This window comes from Lates calcarifer, linkage group LG6 (assembly GCF_001640805.2).
Source record: "Lates calcarifer isolate ASB-BC8 linkage group LG6, TLL_Latcal_v3, whole genome shotgun sequence".
NCBI lineage: Eukaryota > Metazoa > Chordata > Actinopteri > Centropomidae > Lates > Lates calcarifer.
This window is the reverse complement of record NC_066838.1, coordinates 3,140,936-3,157,933: the sequence shown is the minus strand read 5'-3', so window position 1 is coordinate 3,157,933 and position 16,998 is coordinate 3,140,936. Positions and strand designations below refer to the sequence as shown.

Below are 16,998 nucleotides of genomic sequence, written 5' to 3'. Positions count from 1 at the left end.
AGAAAGAGTATGGTCTAGACCTGCTCTGTATGTACAGTGCCTCGAGATAACTTCTGTTGTGAATTGGCGCCATATAAAAAATTTGACTTGACTTGACATAGTGTTTGTAGACTAGGTTAGAGTTTGTGTTTTGTCATTTCATTTGTATTTGTTCAAATAAACATGTTTGAACACTGAATAGTTTTCTTGTCTTTTAGTTACTTAATATTAATATTTTTACTAATTTGATAGCCAATAACACCTAGTTGTCCCCAGCAGAGGTTACAGACAACAGAGTGGCACATAGGTGGACTCTGATGCCCACCAGCCAGGTGCTCCAGCTGACTAATACCTGTGCTCAAGACGCCAAATCGGGCCTGTATGACTGACTATCGCCCTGTAGCCCTAACACCTATGGTCATGAAATGCTTTGAGTGGCTTGTCATGAACCATATCAAGTCAGGTCTCCCTGCCACCCCCTATGATTCACATACAGAGCAAATCAGTCTGTGGAGGATGCCATTTCCACCCTGCTCCACCTCACATTGAGTCATCTTGAAAATAAAAATACTTATGCCAAGATCCTGCTAATTGACTTCAGCTCTGCATGTGATACAATTTTGCCATAACAGCTTATTGAAAAGCTGTTGCTGCTGAGGATGGATCCAGGCACCTGCTGCTGGATACTGGACTTCTTGAAGGAGAGGCAGCAGATGTTGGCGGCGTTACGTCCAAAACCACCACAGTGAGCACAGGATCACCACAATGGCATGTGCTGAGCCCTTTACTGTTCATGCTGCTGACACATGACTGCTCTGCTAGTTTCAGCACCAACCACATCATAAAGATAAGATAATCCTTTATTAGTCCCACAGTGGGGAAATTTACATTGTTGCAGCAGCATAAGTGATTGAAAAGATAGAAAAAGACATAAATACAAGTAAAAGACAAGATAAAAACAAGATAATGCTATAAAAAATATACACATAAGAACAGTAGGCCACAGGCCACAGTAGTAAGTAGTAAAGAAGATGAGTCAGCATATAGGAGTGAAGTGGAACAGTTGATAGCCTGGTTCAGAGTACATAATCTTGCCCTCAACACCAAGACCAAGGAGATGGCTATCAACTTTAGAGGGGCCAGTCATAGGCACCATCTCCTACTGACCATCTGCAGTTCTGAGGTGAAGAGGGTACCCAGTTCCTGGGGGTCCATCTGATGGATGAACTGACCTCCAGTGACTCCACCACCACAGCTGTTATCAAGAAGGCCCAAAAGTGCCTTTGCCTCTTCCACAGACTGAAGAAGGTGGAACTCCTAACTCTGGCCATGACCATCTTTTACAGAGGCACCAGTGAGAGAATTCTCACATACCGCATCTCTGCCTGGATCGGAAATAGCAGAGCAGAGGGTGAGACATAAACTGAACAGGATAGTGAGAACTGCTGAGAAAATCACTGGTGCCTCGCTGCCAGCTCTGTAGGACATTTACATTCAGCACTGCATTCACAGAGCAGACAGCATCAGAGAGGACCCCACTCATCCATTCTACAGTCTGTTCATGCTATTACAGTCTTGGAAAAGTTACAGGAGTATCAAAACAAGGATTGCTCAGCTGTTAAACTGTTTTTTTTCCCACAGCAGTTCTACTGATGAACCAGAACAGGTGAACATGGATCTGTTTTTACTTGCCTTATTTATTTCACCCTATTGATCTTACTTATTTATTGCATTTATTTACATATTGCACTGAAATGTGCTTATCAGCTGGTGGCATGTGTGAAACACTGCTTTGTGTCAGGACTGAACTAGGACGAGAACCCAAACGCACGACTCAGACTCAAAGTACAAAATAAACAATCTTTATTTGACAAAGTAACAACAGAAAATCACACACACGGAGGCAAATCCACTAGGTAAAGTACAAACAAAAGTCACTCACAAGGAGGCAAAAACTACGAAACAAAAAGGCAAGACAAGGGATCAAAAACTTGGCGTGACTGGGACTCGAGGTGCAGGCTGGCTTGGCTCTCTGAATGAACAAGACAAACTAGCACAGGACAAAGGGAGACACAGACTCTAAATAGACACAAGGTAAGGGGAAACAGGTGGAGACAATCAGGGCGGGGCAAGCAATCAGACAGGCGGGAAACACATGAGGGGAAGAGGCAAGTGACCTGAAACAAGAGGAGAGTAAGATTTCAAAATAAAACAGGAAGACACAAGACAACATGAAGACAGTACAACACGACAGTGACTTCACATAATTTCTTGGACATGACACTTTGTTTTTATGTGGAGCATAAAAATGATAAAGAAATCTTGAATCTTGCCTTGAATCATCATGGAAATGATGGATTGGATTGTATTTCAATGATTTATATAAAATTGGAATTAGAATAAAAATGTCTATGTGTCAGATTTAATTGGGTAAGGATGTGTGTGATGTTTTCCATTAAACAAAACTAAAACCTCTGACCTAAACACATTTTTTCACAGCAGACACAGGGGTAATTGAAAATGTTTAAAAATCACTGCATTCTATTTAGGTGAGCTACTTCCAAGGGTCCCCGGCAGGTTCGTGTTTCACATGGTGGCGTACTAGGACAGTTTTTGGAATGCATGACAGCATGTTTTGTATTTGAGAATAAAAGCTGTGTTCGTCTGCCTGGAAATGGAGAGTGGAGAGAAAAGTGGTCTCAAATGTTTATAATGAAAAAACAAACAAACAAACAAAAAACCCAAAACAACACAAAGCACCTGATATGGGGCCATACTACATAATAATCAAAAAGGAGGTTGTGGGTATAATTGGAGGAGGTCTGGATAAAAATTGGTTTGAAGTTTCTCTGACTGAATGCAAATGTCTGAAAATCTCTCTTGGCCATTTTGCGTACACTGAATATTGAACTTAAAACTCTTCACACCTCTATGTTTTGAGCTTGTTAGTGTGTTTCAGGTTGACAGAGTTATGACTGAGAAGAATGGGTGTGACAAATTGCACTGTTGCACTATTACTATACACTATGCACCATTATTATTATACTATATCTGAATAATTTATTATTATTTGTTTAAATTCAGAGTAGATGCCTGCATACATGACAGCATTCCTCATTAGGACAGAACAGATGAAAAATCAATTTCTGCATTAGAAGGGACTTGACCTGTGTTTCAACAGAGTCACAAATAACAAATCTTTTCATTAAGGCAGAATGAGCAGTTGAGTTGAGAATGGCACAAATCAATGGTTCATTCAAACAGCTGTGTTGTGTTTTTAAAAAGATTTACTCAGGTGCTTGATTCTCTTTATTTCTCTTCTATTTCTTTTTCACTTTCATCTATCTCTTCTGTGCTTCAGTCCATACTTTTGTGATTGGGTGACAGAGCGATACACTGCCTCAAAGGAGGAGAGGGGTTTTGTCGTCTCTTCAACCTGAGCTCTGTTTTCCTTGTTCCTTTCGTCAATACAACTCTGTCAACCCAATTTCATCTTAACTGCACTTGTCACTTGACTAATTTGGATTTAGACTGCCTCAAGGAGAATGGGTGCAAAACAATTGAACTGAAGTCAAATTGGTTTCCTTTTTAAAATCTAGCACTGGTCTTAAACCATTGCTGTGGTGTTGGGTTGTTCAATAAATTTTAATGTCTTGCAACCAGTGTGAATTTGCTCATTTTACCAATCCCCATATCAGCTGTAAACATCTTGGCTCTAAAATCTGCATCACTGTCACTGTGAGTGAAAACAATGACAGCTCACTGGCAAAGTGCCAAGGTGTAAAAGTGAAAAACAGCATATATTCTCTGAGTAAGTCCCTGAATATATGAATCAAATCCCTCATGAGTTGTCTGTATTGACCCGTATCTTCGGCACTATAGGTAACTGAACAGTGGTCACTGCAAAAATAAATTAGTCCAGGTGACCTGCTGTGTAAGGAACAACATTCTGAAACTTAAGAAAAACACTATTTGAGGTTGCAGAATCGGCAATCAGCTAGACTATCTATCTCCACTGCTGCAGGCTCAAATTTAATGAGGGCAGAGGTTTTAATTAAATCAGCTTCCTGGCTACAGCCTTGAAAGTACCTAGAAGCAAATATCTAAAAGGCATTATGACATCAATAAAACCATGGGATACCTATGGAAATTTAAATTAAGGAATAAATAGCATATATGGAGTGTGGAGCAGCAAATATGGAGTCTTTTAATTTCTACTACGTCAGTATACAGCAATTCTGAGAACACAGATACAAAACAGTGATATACAATAAACCTCTTATTGTTTGCAGTAAGAATAATATTATATACTGTAGAAGAGCATAAATCTAATCATATAGTGTGAATGCTGAGCAGATACTAACTAATTTAATTGAGAATGGGAAAGGTTCATGTTACTTAGAAATTAAGGTATATGTGATTCTCTTTAAATGTTGCATTATTTGCTAAAATTGTGACAAGCATGTACAAGAGCGTACAAGAGTACAAGAGTATGAGGCAGAGGTTTTCAAAGTGTGACATGTGCCTCTCTAGGGGTCGCAATTGGGTTGAAGGAGAAGAGTGGGGCGAGGGATATGTAGCAATGATACTACATGAGGTGAAAACCATGGGTGTATGTCTGTGCTCTAAAAACAACAAGGTAGTTAGTTATTGCAGTTTGGCTGCTTTGGCCCACTAACAACACAGTCAGTGCTTGGAACTGCAACAGTGTGAAACACAGCTTAAGGAGGCAGTTAAAGCTGCAGTTGAAAACATCTATCACCATGTTTAAGGTTTTCTTCAGTAGCACAGTAATCCGGTGGAAGTGGTGGTTTGCTCTGGCCAAATAAGCCATGTCATAACACAAATACATGTTTACCAATACCATTAGTATTACATGCAAAGTCAGCAGAGGCTGATGGGATGGGACTAGTTTTGCAGGTGTCTGGTCATAGATCAATATGAGTGTCTCACCAGATTTTATGGCAATACTACCTAATGATTGTTGAGACATGTCACTCAGTACCATTAATGTAATCTTCATGGTTATTTAGGAGGAGAAGTCAGAAGATCACTGACTGGAGATTCATAAATGACTGTACAAAGTGGAAATCTGTTTGATAGTTGCTGAGATATTTCTGGATCAAAAAGCAGTTGACCTGCAGACTGAATGACCACTTGACACTGCAAGAACCATGCTGCTAATGTGGCTAAAAAAGCCATTCTCATTTAAGTCTGACATCTGAGAAAAATATCTTGAGACTAGACTTGTCAAACTTGTCAAACTGATATGTATTTACTCATAATCCCAATGTGTTTGAATTGACTGAGGCAGTCCATGGTGGTAATGGTTACTATGGTTACTTACTTCAAGTTACAAGGACACCTTCTGGTCTAACCTTTTGGTATACTGAAGAAAACTACAGGCAAAAAGTATACCTCTAGTGTCCTGTCACCACAGAGCTATTCTGAGAAACTACTGCAAGAACATCCTAGTTTACTTGTTGCTATTTTGGGGTGAAGTCCAATTTTAACCATGGCAGGAAACTCATCTGGTGCTTTCAAGGAGAACTTATCACTGCATGATAAGCCTGCAACACAACAGAGACCAAGCAGGTGGCTAGGTGCAGCTCATGTATTCTTCAGGCGACTCTTTGGGTCTTGCCAAGAAACACTCAAAATGTCGCCATCTTGTTTTCTATTTTGTGGTGGACATACTAATGTGCACTATTTGCTGAAATGCTAACACATCTTAAAAAGGCAACTGCAGAGTGAGCATGGGTTCCAAAATGTGTTAAGGGATATGCGTGTGTTTTTGTGCTACAAGCCTGTAGTCCATTAATAAGTCAGTGGCAGGCAAGACTCTCATTTTTCTGGAGTCTATTTCAGCATGCCAGCTCCATCCTCAGCTCTCTGTCTGTTACCATTTGTCACTGTCACTAGGGTCCCAATTAGTCAGTCCGTCATCACACACACACACACATATACACACACACACTGTACAAATGGATCCACACTCTCTGCTGTCACAGCTCTTTGAGTATACGGCTTTATACAGTTAATGTCTTGTAATAATAGAAACCTGGCTAGTTGTTTTACCCTCTTTTAATCTTTATGCTAAACTAAGCTAATAATATTCAATGGACACAGTTTACCTGGTTCTCCCTGTGCCTGTGTGGGTTCTCTCCAGGTACTCTGGCTTCCTCCCACAGTTCAAAGACATGCAGATGAAGTTAACTGGTGACTCTAAATTGTGAAATGTGAGTGAGTGTGAATGGTTGTTTGTCTGTATATGTTGGCCCTGTGATGGACTGGTGATCCGTACAGGGTGTACCCTGCCTCTCGTCCAATGTCACCTAGGATAAGCTCCAGCCCCCCTGCAACCCTTAATGGATAAGCGGTATAGATAATGGATGGATGGATAGACATATGAGAGCTGTATGCATCTAACTCTTGACAAGAAAGCAAATAAGCGCCTTTTCTAAAATGACAAACTATTCTTTTAAGAAATCAAGTTTAATGGTCTAACTTAGCCAATTGTCTAAATTTTGTTTGTTTGTTTAATGAAAATTACCTTGAACGCCTTGAAATTATAGTATGTGAAATACAAAGTGTCCCCTCAGTGGTTTGTGGGGTTTGTCAGCAGTGAAAAGATGCAAAAAACGTCCCACCTGTTAAACAGCTGAAATAATTTCATTTGGACAAATGGAGATGACCTATAAGGTGTCATTCAGGTGGGATGGGATGCACTTTACTATTGACACAGCACTGTGAGATTTATGCTAATTAGACTTCTCAATTGGTTAAGGTTAAACACCCCTCTAGGAGCTGACTGATGCAGGATGAAGGAATGGCTGTAATCATAAACCACCATAAACCAAATTCTGTTAATGCACCTACATGTGGAATGCGCTGTTTGGTTTTAATGACTACAACCATTATGTAATCAATAAAACAAGAGATGTTTTAATTATTTCCGGTGTGTACTAAATTACATAAATAGTACATATTACATACTACTTTTAAGACATACCTGCACTCATATAAACCAGTTTTAAGAGCCTGGTTTCAAAGGAACAAGAATCTTACCTCAGATTTTTGTATGCAGGGCTAGTATGAGTAATGCACTGACTCTGGACTTTGTCCAGGATGAAAAGTAAAATATTTTCAGCATGCAGAGGTCATTGTACACTGTACAAGAATCAACCAGAGCTCTGAGCAAATAGCCCACCAGACATCCTTGCAGTACATAGCTGGTGTTTAACAGACTAAATACATATACCACTTGGCAGTGAAAAAAGAAAACTATCTAAGCTTATGGGGTAGCTTCTTGAAGTCTGTGACTGTTTCTAGAAATCATGACTTGGACAGCATGGACAGCTTTAATTAATGTTGGCTAGATCAATGGTTTTATGGTGCCAGAGAGTGATTATTAAAAGCTGATGTTGGATTGTCAAACAATGACAAAGACAGACAGAGTCATTATGACAAACTGGATTTTGAATTGGGACCCGCTGAACTGGAATTATGACACACACATAGAGAGCAGGTGTAATCAAGTTACAGAGAAAGAGAGACAGAGTTGGCGGTGGGTCAAGAGGAGAAAAGAAAGAAATCAATCTGCCCTCCATTCTGGTCAATATCTCACTCCGCTTTCATAATTGATGAATACAGAACGTGAGGCACATTACAGTGAAGATTAGTCTGTCTCTGTGTGATAAAGATGGCAGTCACAGTCAGAGTAGGATCAGAAATAATTTCAAAATGCTTTTTCCATAATTGAAATAGCCTGGCATTATCAAACCAATTAGATTGTCACTAAAGTACAACACTACTCATCGTGTATCAGGACAGATCTTAGCAACAGCTGCTCTAAGTGGGACTAATAGAGACCAAACTGGACCCATCTGGCCACCACATCCACCTTGATCCAGTTAAGCTTTAAATTCAATCTCTGATATGATGACAAAGGTCAACAATGAGAACAGAATCATTATAGAAAGCCATTGTGTTTTATTACAAATACCATAAATGCCAAGCACAGATCTGTGGGAGGTTATTATGTGTTCATTAGTTATACCTTGTGTGTGATCAAAGCCAAAAATGCAGAAGAGGGGGTTATTCCAGAACAAAATCCCCTAAAATTGTCTAATTTCCCTGATTTATAAACATGGTTTTGCTCCCTATAGATATTATATCTGGAGTAACACAGACATACAAACAAACAAATTAAAGAACTGTTTTAAACATAAGATATATAGTATATAGTATAGTATAGATATATAACTATAGTAGAGATAGTTATCAGCGGCTTAACTCCCACGGTTCACTTACAGTGTGAAGTACTTTGAATTTTTAGATAAATACAACTTGCTGCAGTGTTTGACACAATCCTTTCTGGTGTATTGTCTCTCTAAGACTAGACAGACCAACCAGAGCACTGCCTGGTTTAACTACAAGAGAGCCTACAACTCAACACCCCATATATGCACACTAGAGTGCTTGACACTATACATGGCTAACAGTGCATCAACCTTAATCATGAATTCAGTGTGGTTGTGGAAAACAACACTGGAGGATTGTCATAATTATGGCTTAACAATGGCTAAACAAAATAATTATCTCAAGTGTAATTGTAGCAAAATTATAAAGGGAGGTTGTCTTTTTTTCAGATAGTAAATCAGCATGTTAAATTACAGTGTTTGCTTTGGTTTTATGATGTAGCTCATAGTTTATCCACATTTGATTTACTACAAGACTGACTTGATAACAGTGATGAATACAGTGGTTTCAGAGCACTTGCTCAGTTGGAATGATTGAAGGGCAGATCACTGACAGTTTGATAGAGCAGTTAATGTATAATGGCCTTGATATCTTCAAAGTGTGTGCTTCTCTTGCTACACAGTGATGTGCCTCAAGAACAGACACAACAGGCTATTTACTGGTCTGGTCATGTCTTTCCTTAAAACAGCATTTCAGGAGAATAGGAGTAATCCTGGTAGGGCTGAGGGAAATCTGTAACATCAAGTTCAACTCTGGTGAACTTTGACATGCAAATTCATGCCACTGACCAGCAGCAAATTGTTTTGACAGTGATGACATTTAAAGGAACTGTAATCAGTGCTTGGAAGTGCTGGTGTTATGTTGTATGTACCGAGTAAGACTGTTGGATATTTTGGGTTTTCCAGTATTAAGTGAACCTTTAAGGGCACAAGAAGGCAGAACATGGTAATAGGATGTGTCAGTCAGGAACTAGCTTGCTAACTGACAAACTACAAACTTTACAAACTAGTCAGTTTGAAGAGCTATTCTTACTGAACCTGAACATGTACTGGTTGGCTAGTGTGTCAGCAGTTTGTTTTGCCAGCTACAGTAGTTACAACTAGCCCTGTGAGTAGTCACTGAAGCTTCAGATTTACTTTATTGTGAAATTTTCTGGTGTGAGCTAGGCTTTACAGTTAGCAATAGGCAGAAATGCAGATAATGCAAACATGTAACTTTAATTATTTGGCTACCACAGCAGTGTGTGCAGCAGCATCTAGCAGACTAAATATTTCAGTGCCTTTGTTGTTTTATATGACTTCAACTTCAAGTAAAAAGCTCTGTATGTAGTGTGTATGTGTGTGTGTGTGTGTATGTGTTTTGGGGGGGGGTGTTCACTTACGGAGAACAAGAACTCCATGGCGGAGCGACTGAGCACGGTTTGGCTCCACTGTGACATTCAGCATGGTGGGATTTCCCCCAATGATGCAAACACGGTTGTCTTGCTCTGCCTCACGGAACATCCGCAGCAACTGATTGGCTATGATCCCATTCAGCGCAGATATGGCCACCATTGGAACCACAAAGGACAGAAATGCATTTACCTGTTCAGGGAACAGAGGCAGGTAACACTGGTTAGAGTTAAAGCTGACACAGTGATGAGGGTCAGGTAAAATGCATCAAACTAGGATTTTTTTGCAACTAATTGTATAATTATAATGTTATATAAATGCAGCCATTAACCATTTAGTTTTACCTTTTAACACCACAAAAAAGTGAAACACAAGTTTCCATCCACATGTAGAACAAACTTTTAATTGAATTTAAAAAACATGAAAAATGTGATTTAATGTGTGTTTCCAGCCACTACTGTTAAGTGAATAGTAGTAGAACAGTTGGTCATGCTGTGTTTGACTTGTTTAAGTTTAATGCTTACATTGCACTTTGCCACAGTTTGTTTTTGTTGATAGGTCTGCTTTTCCACTCAGGCCTGACTTTTACACTCATGTTTATTTCTGTGAAAATTGAAAATTCACAAAAAACAAGTGGATGGGTATTTTAAAAAGTGCCCATCAAAATTTCCCACAGCCTAAGTTCATACAGATTGAATGTTTTCTCCAATTAACAGTTCCAAAAGATATTTGGGGAAACAAAGAGGGAAATGTAAATGGACTGTAACTTTAAAAGACACCAACTCAGTTTGGTGTAGTGGGACTGCTGAAGCTTCCTCAGAACCTCAGAACTTTTTTTGCATAATAAGGGATGTGCATTTTGTCTCCCGTTTCTAGGGGACAAGTGGATCAGTGGCTCATTTAGCCATGATTTCCGGTGTTTGACATGTATGATTCTAATTAAATAAAACAAAATAAAATTGCTTTACGTCATTGTTCTTGCAATTTTTCTTGTTTCTCTTTTCACATGCTGTCACCTCACCTTTTGCTTCTCAAAAAAGGTAATTACATGCGATTACTGTACATTATATTAAAATATTGAAAGCAACCAACGTGTTGAATAATGGAGAATCCATAAGAGTATTAGAACAGGAAAATGAAATGAGAGCAGACACCAAGTGAAAGAGTGTTATGAAAGATGGTGTAAAAAGAGTGGTGGAGGAAAATGTGTAGGGAGAGGGCACAAGAGGTGAAGGTGAACAGGTAAGAGAGAAAATCAGCAGTGCAGCAAAACAAATTGAGTGGGCCACTTTTCATGCTTTTCAAAACCTTTTTGTGACCAATATAATGCAGTCCCTCTTTCATTAAATTAATTTAGCAGACACATAAAGCAAAGTTTTAAACTCTTTCTTTGTTTTCTCTGGAAGAGGAATCATGAAAAAATATTGACATCCCAGTTGTTTTTTTTTTTTTTTTAAACAATTCGGAATTTCCATCGAGAAACACTCAATAAAATTACATTTTATGAGTGCCAACTTTGATCAAATTCGGAATGGAAAGTTTTTTGCACAAATCATTTTCTTCACACTGCGCTGCCTCTCTGCTGATAGAACATAAAAGAGGGAAAATAAAGTGAGCAGTGAAGCTTAATGAGAGAGAACAGTGAAGCGAGAGTGGAAAGGAAAAAAGAAGAAAGTAAGAGGAGAAGCTGCTAGACATCAGTTATAACAGCAGACTTCTCACTACAGCTATCTGTTCTGAGCCTATATGAGAGACTGGTGAAGGGAGGAAACGTGCAGGGATGTGTGAGGTGTTCATTTGTGTAAATATTTGCTTAATCAATGTAACTTTAACAGCATTTATAAGTTGCTTCCCACAGGATTTCCTCTCTACCTACAACTACTACTACAATACTACGACTTCTACCACTATACACATAACACGCACACCCCCACCCACCCACACACACACACACACATGCACTACTGTTGTTTTTCTAGGGGATAATCATGGATGAAAAATGTTAATGGGTTTAATGAACAGCCTGGCTGACTTCTGAGGGTCCCCTGCCTCCTAGTCATTGATGACTGATTAAAGCTGAAAGGGAGAGCAGAAGAAAAAGTGACAAGGCAAACCCTGGCTTAAGAGTGAGACAAAGCCACAGCCCTGGTAGAAAGGTGAAAACATTATGAAAGACAGCCAAAAAACTGACAACGCAAATGTTGATAATTGGGATATTAGGAAAGAATGACTGAAGGGGAAAAGGGTGACACACAGAAAAAATAACAGTGAAATTTATAACTTTAATGAATTTTAACTCATTTTATTTTGACATGATGCATACAGAAGGTCTAAAGTTATGAAATCTTCAAATTAACATGTAGGCCTTGACAAATTGCAGGATTACAAGAGGATCCCTTTTCTGACTGCTGCCAAAGCTTCAGCTGTGTACAATATATAATGCTTATCGGATGTCGAGAACCCATTTTTCTAATTAATCTCCTTGTCACTGGAGATTTACAACTATTTGTAGCATTTGTCTTTTCAGAGGGATGAGACTGAAAGTGGGTGGTGAGTCTATTTTTTTGGTGACTTTCAACCATGACAAAAACACCAATATATTTTAACTTAAATGAGAAGCTGTTTTTTTTTTTTTATTTGGTATGTGAGAAAAATCCATCCTGCCATGTTTGTGGACACAGAGGTGTTGAGGCGTAGGAGCTCAGCTTCACAGCACTTACTGAGAACATTGGTGTTTATATGAACACACTCAGATTTGTGAATGGTTTGTGCATTTTATTTCCAGTCTAGTTAGATGGAAATCAAGGGCATAACTGAGAGGAGACTGAATGTGCTCTACAAATGCAAACTCCATTCTTAAATACCTGCATAGATCATCAAAATCAGAGACAACATGTGCCAAAATCTCTGTCTTTTACAGTGCAGAAATGGAAAGAAAGATATGGTTCATGTTCCTTCAAACAGCTTTGAGGAATATACCACATTAAGTGTCTACAGCCATCCTAGCAGTTCTGTGAGGCTGTGCTTACTGTAGGCATAGTGGTACTTTAAGCTAAATGCTTATGTCAGCATGCTAAAATGCTCTCTGTGAAATGCTGATGTTTAGCAGATGTTAACCATCTTAGTTTAGTCTGTTAGCATACTAACATTTGTTAAATAGTTTGAGTTATTTCATTCTGGATCAATGTGGTAGACCAACACACTGACTGACATTGCCATCCCTTGAGCGCATGGCCAAAAATAATGACATCAAACAATGATAATGAGAAAATTGCCAAGCTATTATCATATTCCCCCTGGTATTTCAAACATTATAATAGACACAGTTGCTGCAGCTGACAAGCACAAATTTTCATATACATACAAACAGAAGATACTGAAGAAGATACATACTGCAGTTGTGTACTATCATTGAATATACAGGATTTTGGTATCCATACTCCACCAGCATAAGTTCTAGAGCAGACTCAAAAGACTGCACCTCATCTTATTCTCTCAGGAAAGCTTAAAGTAGTAATTTGAGCTTTCGAGTAGCCTTCAGAAGAACTTGAATAGAATGATGTATTTTAAAGTGAGAATACTGGAAGGACAGCTTCAATTAAGAGTGACCTCAGAGAGTATTCTTGTCTGAGACGCCTTAACTTTTTGCACACTTTATTGTGTAGTATATTTCATTTTAAATTGCCATTTTTGCTCCTAGTATAGAGTCAGCAAATCACAATGACAAAGTAAAACAACAACATACAACCTACACACAACACAACCTACAAATGTATTTGTTTTGTACCCATCATTGTGATGCAGACTGAAACATCTCAACAACTATTGGATGGACTGGAACTAGTGGATTTCATTGCCATGATTGCTAGAATTATAGTATACACACTTTGCTGTACAGCATGTTTGATTTATGGAAAGCCCTCCATCCCAAATAGATTAGCGGTGTCCTGTGAGTAAGAATGCTGCTTGACAAAGCATTAGTGGGCAAGTCATTTTCTTGATGCAGGTGCAAGTGCTGCTGTACTGAAATGCCTGCAGTCTGAGCTTTGGCTCACTTCAGACTTCCACAATTTACAGACTGCTTTGGAGAGATCCAGCTCATTCTCCTGATAATGATATTCATACTGGATCGTTATGCAGTCCGGAGCCAAAGTTTAATGGCAAAGCAGTAGCAGCTCATCATTTCTCCTACCAATAGACAGTACTAGGTTTTTCATTTCCTGGCCATGATGCTGATTTTCTTTTAACCTCCACAAAGTGGTTTAGGTGCCTTAATCATATTTAGATAATTACAGTAATTGCAACACATCAATATTGTAGAAACAAATTCATGAAAAGAAAAATAGTACCTCACCCTATTTTTGCTCACCTAGCCTTTTTAGAGCTTCAGTATGAAAATAATTCACTTATAATTAATTTCAGTATAATCTCTCTGGAGTGTTGATAAAATGTTGACATTCTTATCTGAGTCATTCAGTTACATGCTAATAACAAATACTGAGATGGGAGGATTAATTACAAGCATCCATGATTCCAGAAATTAACATCCTACTTATTCAACTAACAGTGTCTACAGAGAAACTAACAGTCACTTACAATACTTTCATGGCTAGTGACCATGAAACTTTCTTGGTTGATTCATCAGCACATATCTCAGAAAATATCTGGTTCTTTGATAAACATCAGAGGTGCAACTTTGACTCCAATTACAGAGTTTAAAGCTTCTATTACTTGAAAGCTATCACAGATGAGAAATCTGACAATACAATCTGCAGCTTAAATCAATCACTTTCAAAGTCTAAGTTAATTCTGGATAAATTCAGTTACTATGGCACCATGTTTTGTTCACAGTTCACTACAGCTTTGATTAATGTCTCTGATTAGCTCTTTCTCCATAGCAACAGGTATCATAGCATAGGACTCTCCCAGATACTGTAGTGATTACATAGGATACCCATAAGCCTTGAGCACTATTGCTATGGAGATAAGGGCCAGAAGTGGTAGCAAATTCAAAATGCTTTGCCACTGAATTTGTGGGAAAACAAACAAACAAACAAACAAACAAACAAACAAAAAAACCCAAACAAACAGCATAATCTTTATCATCTCTGACTGGATGTTTCTCAGAGGTCTCAGATGTCACAGTCTCCCCTGACGTTTGATGTACACAGGCTTGTACCTTTTGACTTCTTATCAAAGAACAAGCTATTTTCTAATGCAGTAGTTGATACTGATGATTCATCATAGAATCATGCCAATTCAATCCCCAAAAAAGCTCCAACCCTGAGTCATGCAACACCACCTACTGAGAAAATGAATGGAACTTTTAGTTCAGGAATTAGAGGTTGACAAAATACCTTCTCTCACTCAGCATCTCTATAAGCTTTATGAGCAGCAGCAAGGGCACTGTCAACATTGTGCTCAGGGGTTCGCCTTTCACACTACATTCAGGCTCCCATGAAGTGGTCAGTATTCTTCAACCTTTTGAGGCGCTGCAGTCTATAATTTTTGTAAGTTTCCTAAACCAACAATTTAACAAGCATGCCCACTTAATGCAGTGATTGGCCAGATGTGAGGAGGCTTCCCTCTCAAGCTGTCTACCTCTGTCATAAAGTTACAACTGAGTGCAATACCAAACCTATGCTCTTGCCCACATGTGTCAGGACTGCATAATTTTGATGAGTGGTGTGCAGTATCATGGTCACCAGTATTAGCATATATAACAGATGACTGTAGTTAATAATTAATCATCTACGGTCTCATGGTCAACACCAGTAATGACAGAGTCACTGATGGCATCATCCATTTTTGTGACAGAGACAGAGAGAGGCACGGGAGAGTGGGGGGGGGGGAAAGAGAGCCATCTACTATAATATTTAAGCTGCTGTTAAAACATAGACAATAACCAATGTAGTAATTCTAATTATCATACCTGATTTTTTCCAGATGAGAAACACAAGAGAGCTAGACATCTGCCAAGCGCAGTCCTATTAAAAGAAACACTGAAAATATGCATGTGTGTTTGGTATAATTATGTGTACAAGAACATATTTAAGAAGATGAGAGAAAAGAGAATAAAAAGAAGAGGTGCCCTCAAGCTTTATTTAGTTATTTACCTCCACTGTTTCAAAATAAATGTTAAGATACGCTATTTCTAGCTACTTTTCCATATGTACAGACTGCTGATTGTCATGCATGTGTTAGAAATCGTCATTTGTTTTCAAGATATTTGTAGGAGTCTTCTCCAGCTGTCCTGTTTATAAGTTTGTTATAACCGGTGGTGACAAGGGTTGTATCACATCAAAATGTGTCATTAGTGCATTCTTACTGTTTTGCAACAGATGCAAAGAGTATCACCTCTAATATGTTATGTTAATTAGTTAGATTTGAAATGGAGACACAAATGTTTTGTGCCAGCTGATGTTTAAGCTTACATGCAGTTGATGGAGTTATTAACTGAAGAAATTCCCAATCTCTAGAGACAACAAAAAAGGATATTAAATGCAACATCAGTTTAAGCTTGAACTCATGTAGGACTCCTGCAAATTAAGTGAAAAACTACATAAGTAATGGTATTGATAAACACTTTAGTGCGGGATGAAATACCTTTGTTGCCAGTTTGTTCTAATTAACTTTATAATAATTAAATGAACTAGAATATTGTACATATACTATTGCATGCATTTAACATATACAGTACTGTGCAAATGTTTTAGGCATCAAAGGTAAAGTGAGGATGCTGTCAAAAATAATGTTGGAGAACAGAGCCTCAGTTCCTCTGTGGATTCAGGCTGTTTCAGTGTCCTCTGTCTCTTCATGTGATCTCAGACTGACTCCATGTTGAGATCGGGGCTTTGTGGGGCTCAGACTATCTACTCCTTGTTCTTCTTGTCTCTGAGGACAGTTCTTTATGATGCTGACTGTGTGTTTGGACTCATTGTCCCGCTGCAGAGTTAATCTGGAACTGATCAGACACCTGATGGTACTGATAAAGGATACGAGTAAAAACATCTGAAGTGCCTAAAACATTTGCACAGTACTGTACATATTACTCCTATACAGTAGATGTAGCCAGCTTGTTGCCATTGCTTAATTATCATTTGCGTCTCCTTCTTTGCCTCAAACACACACCACAAAATACAGGCTCTCTTAGACTATTCAATCGGCTGCTGTATTATGTGATTTGTGTGATTTATTTATAGATTTCTCAAACATATTCTTTGACCATCACTACACCTCAATAAATAAACTGACCATTCAGTTATACATGTTAAACATGGGGAGGCTGCCCTACTGTATTTTCATCAGCTCACAGACTTTTCAGGCAGTCACATCCTCATCACATCCTCTGGCCCAATCATGGATC

The 16,998-nt window shown here is 38.6% G+C and overlaps 1 protein-coding gene across 1 annotated transcript in view; it reads right to left on the bottom strand.

The window, feature by feature from the left end:
- ntsr1 (neurotensin receptor 1 (high affinity)) overlaps positions 1–16,998 on the bottom strand; it is a 47,536-nt gene that overhangs the window by 11,309 nt on the left and 19,229 nt on the right. The window contains exon 2 of the mRNA XM_018679123.2: positions 9,623–9,824. Coding sequence (XP_018534639.1) covers positions 9,623–9,824 — 202 coding nt within the window. The remainder of the gene's footprint in view (positions 1–9,622; positions 9,825–16,998) is intronic.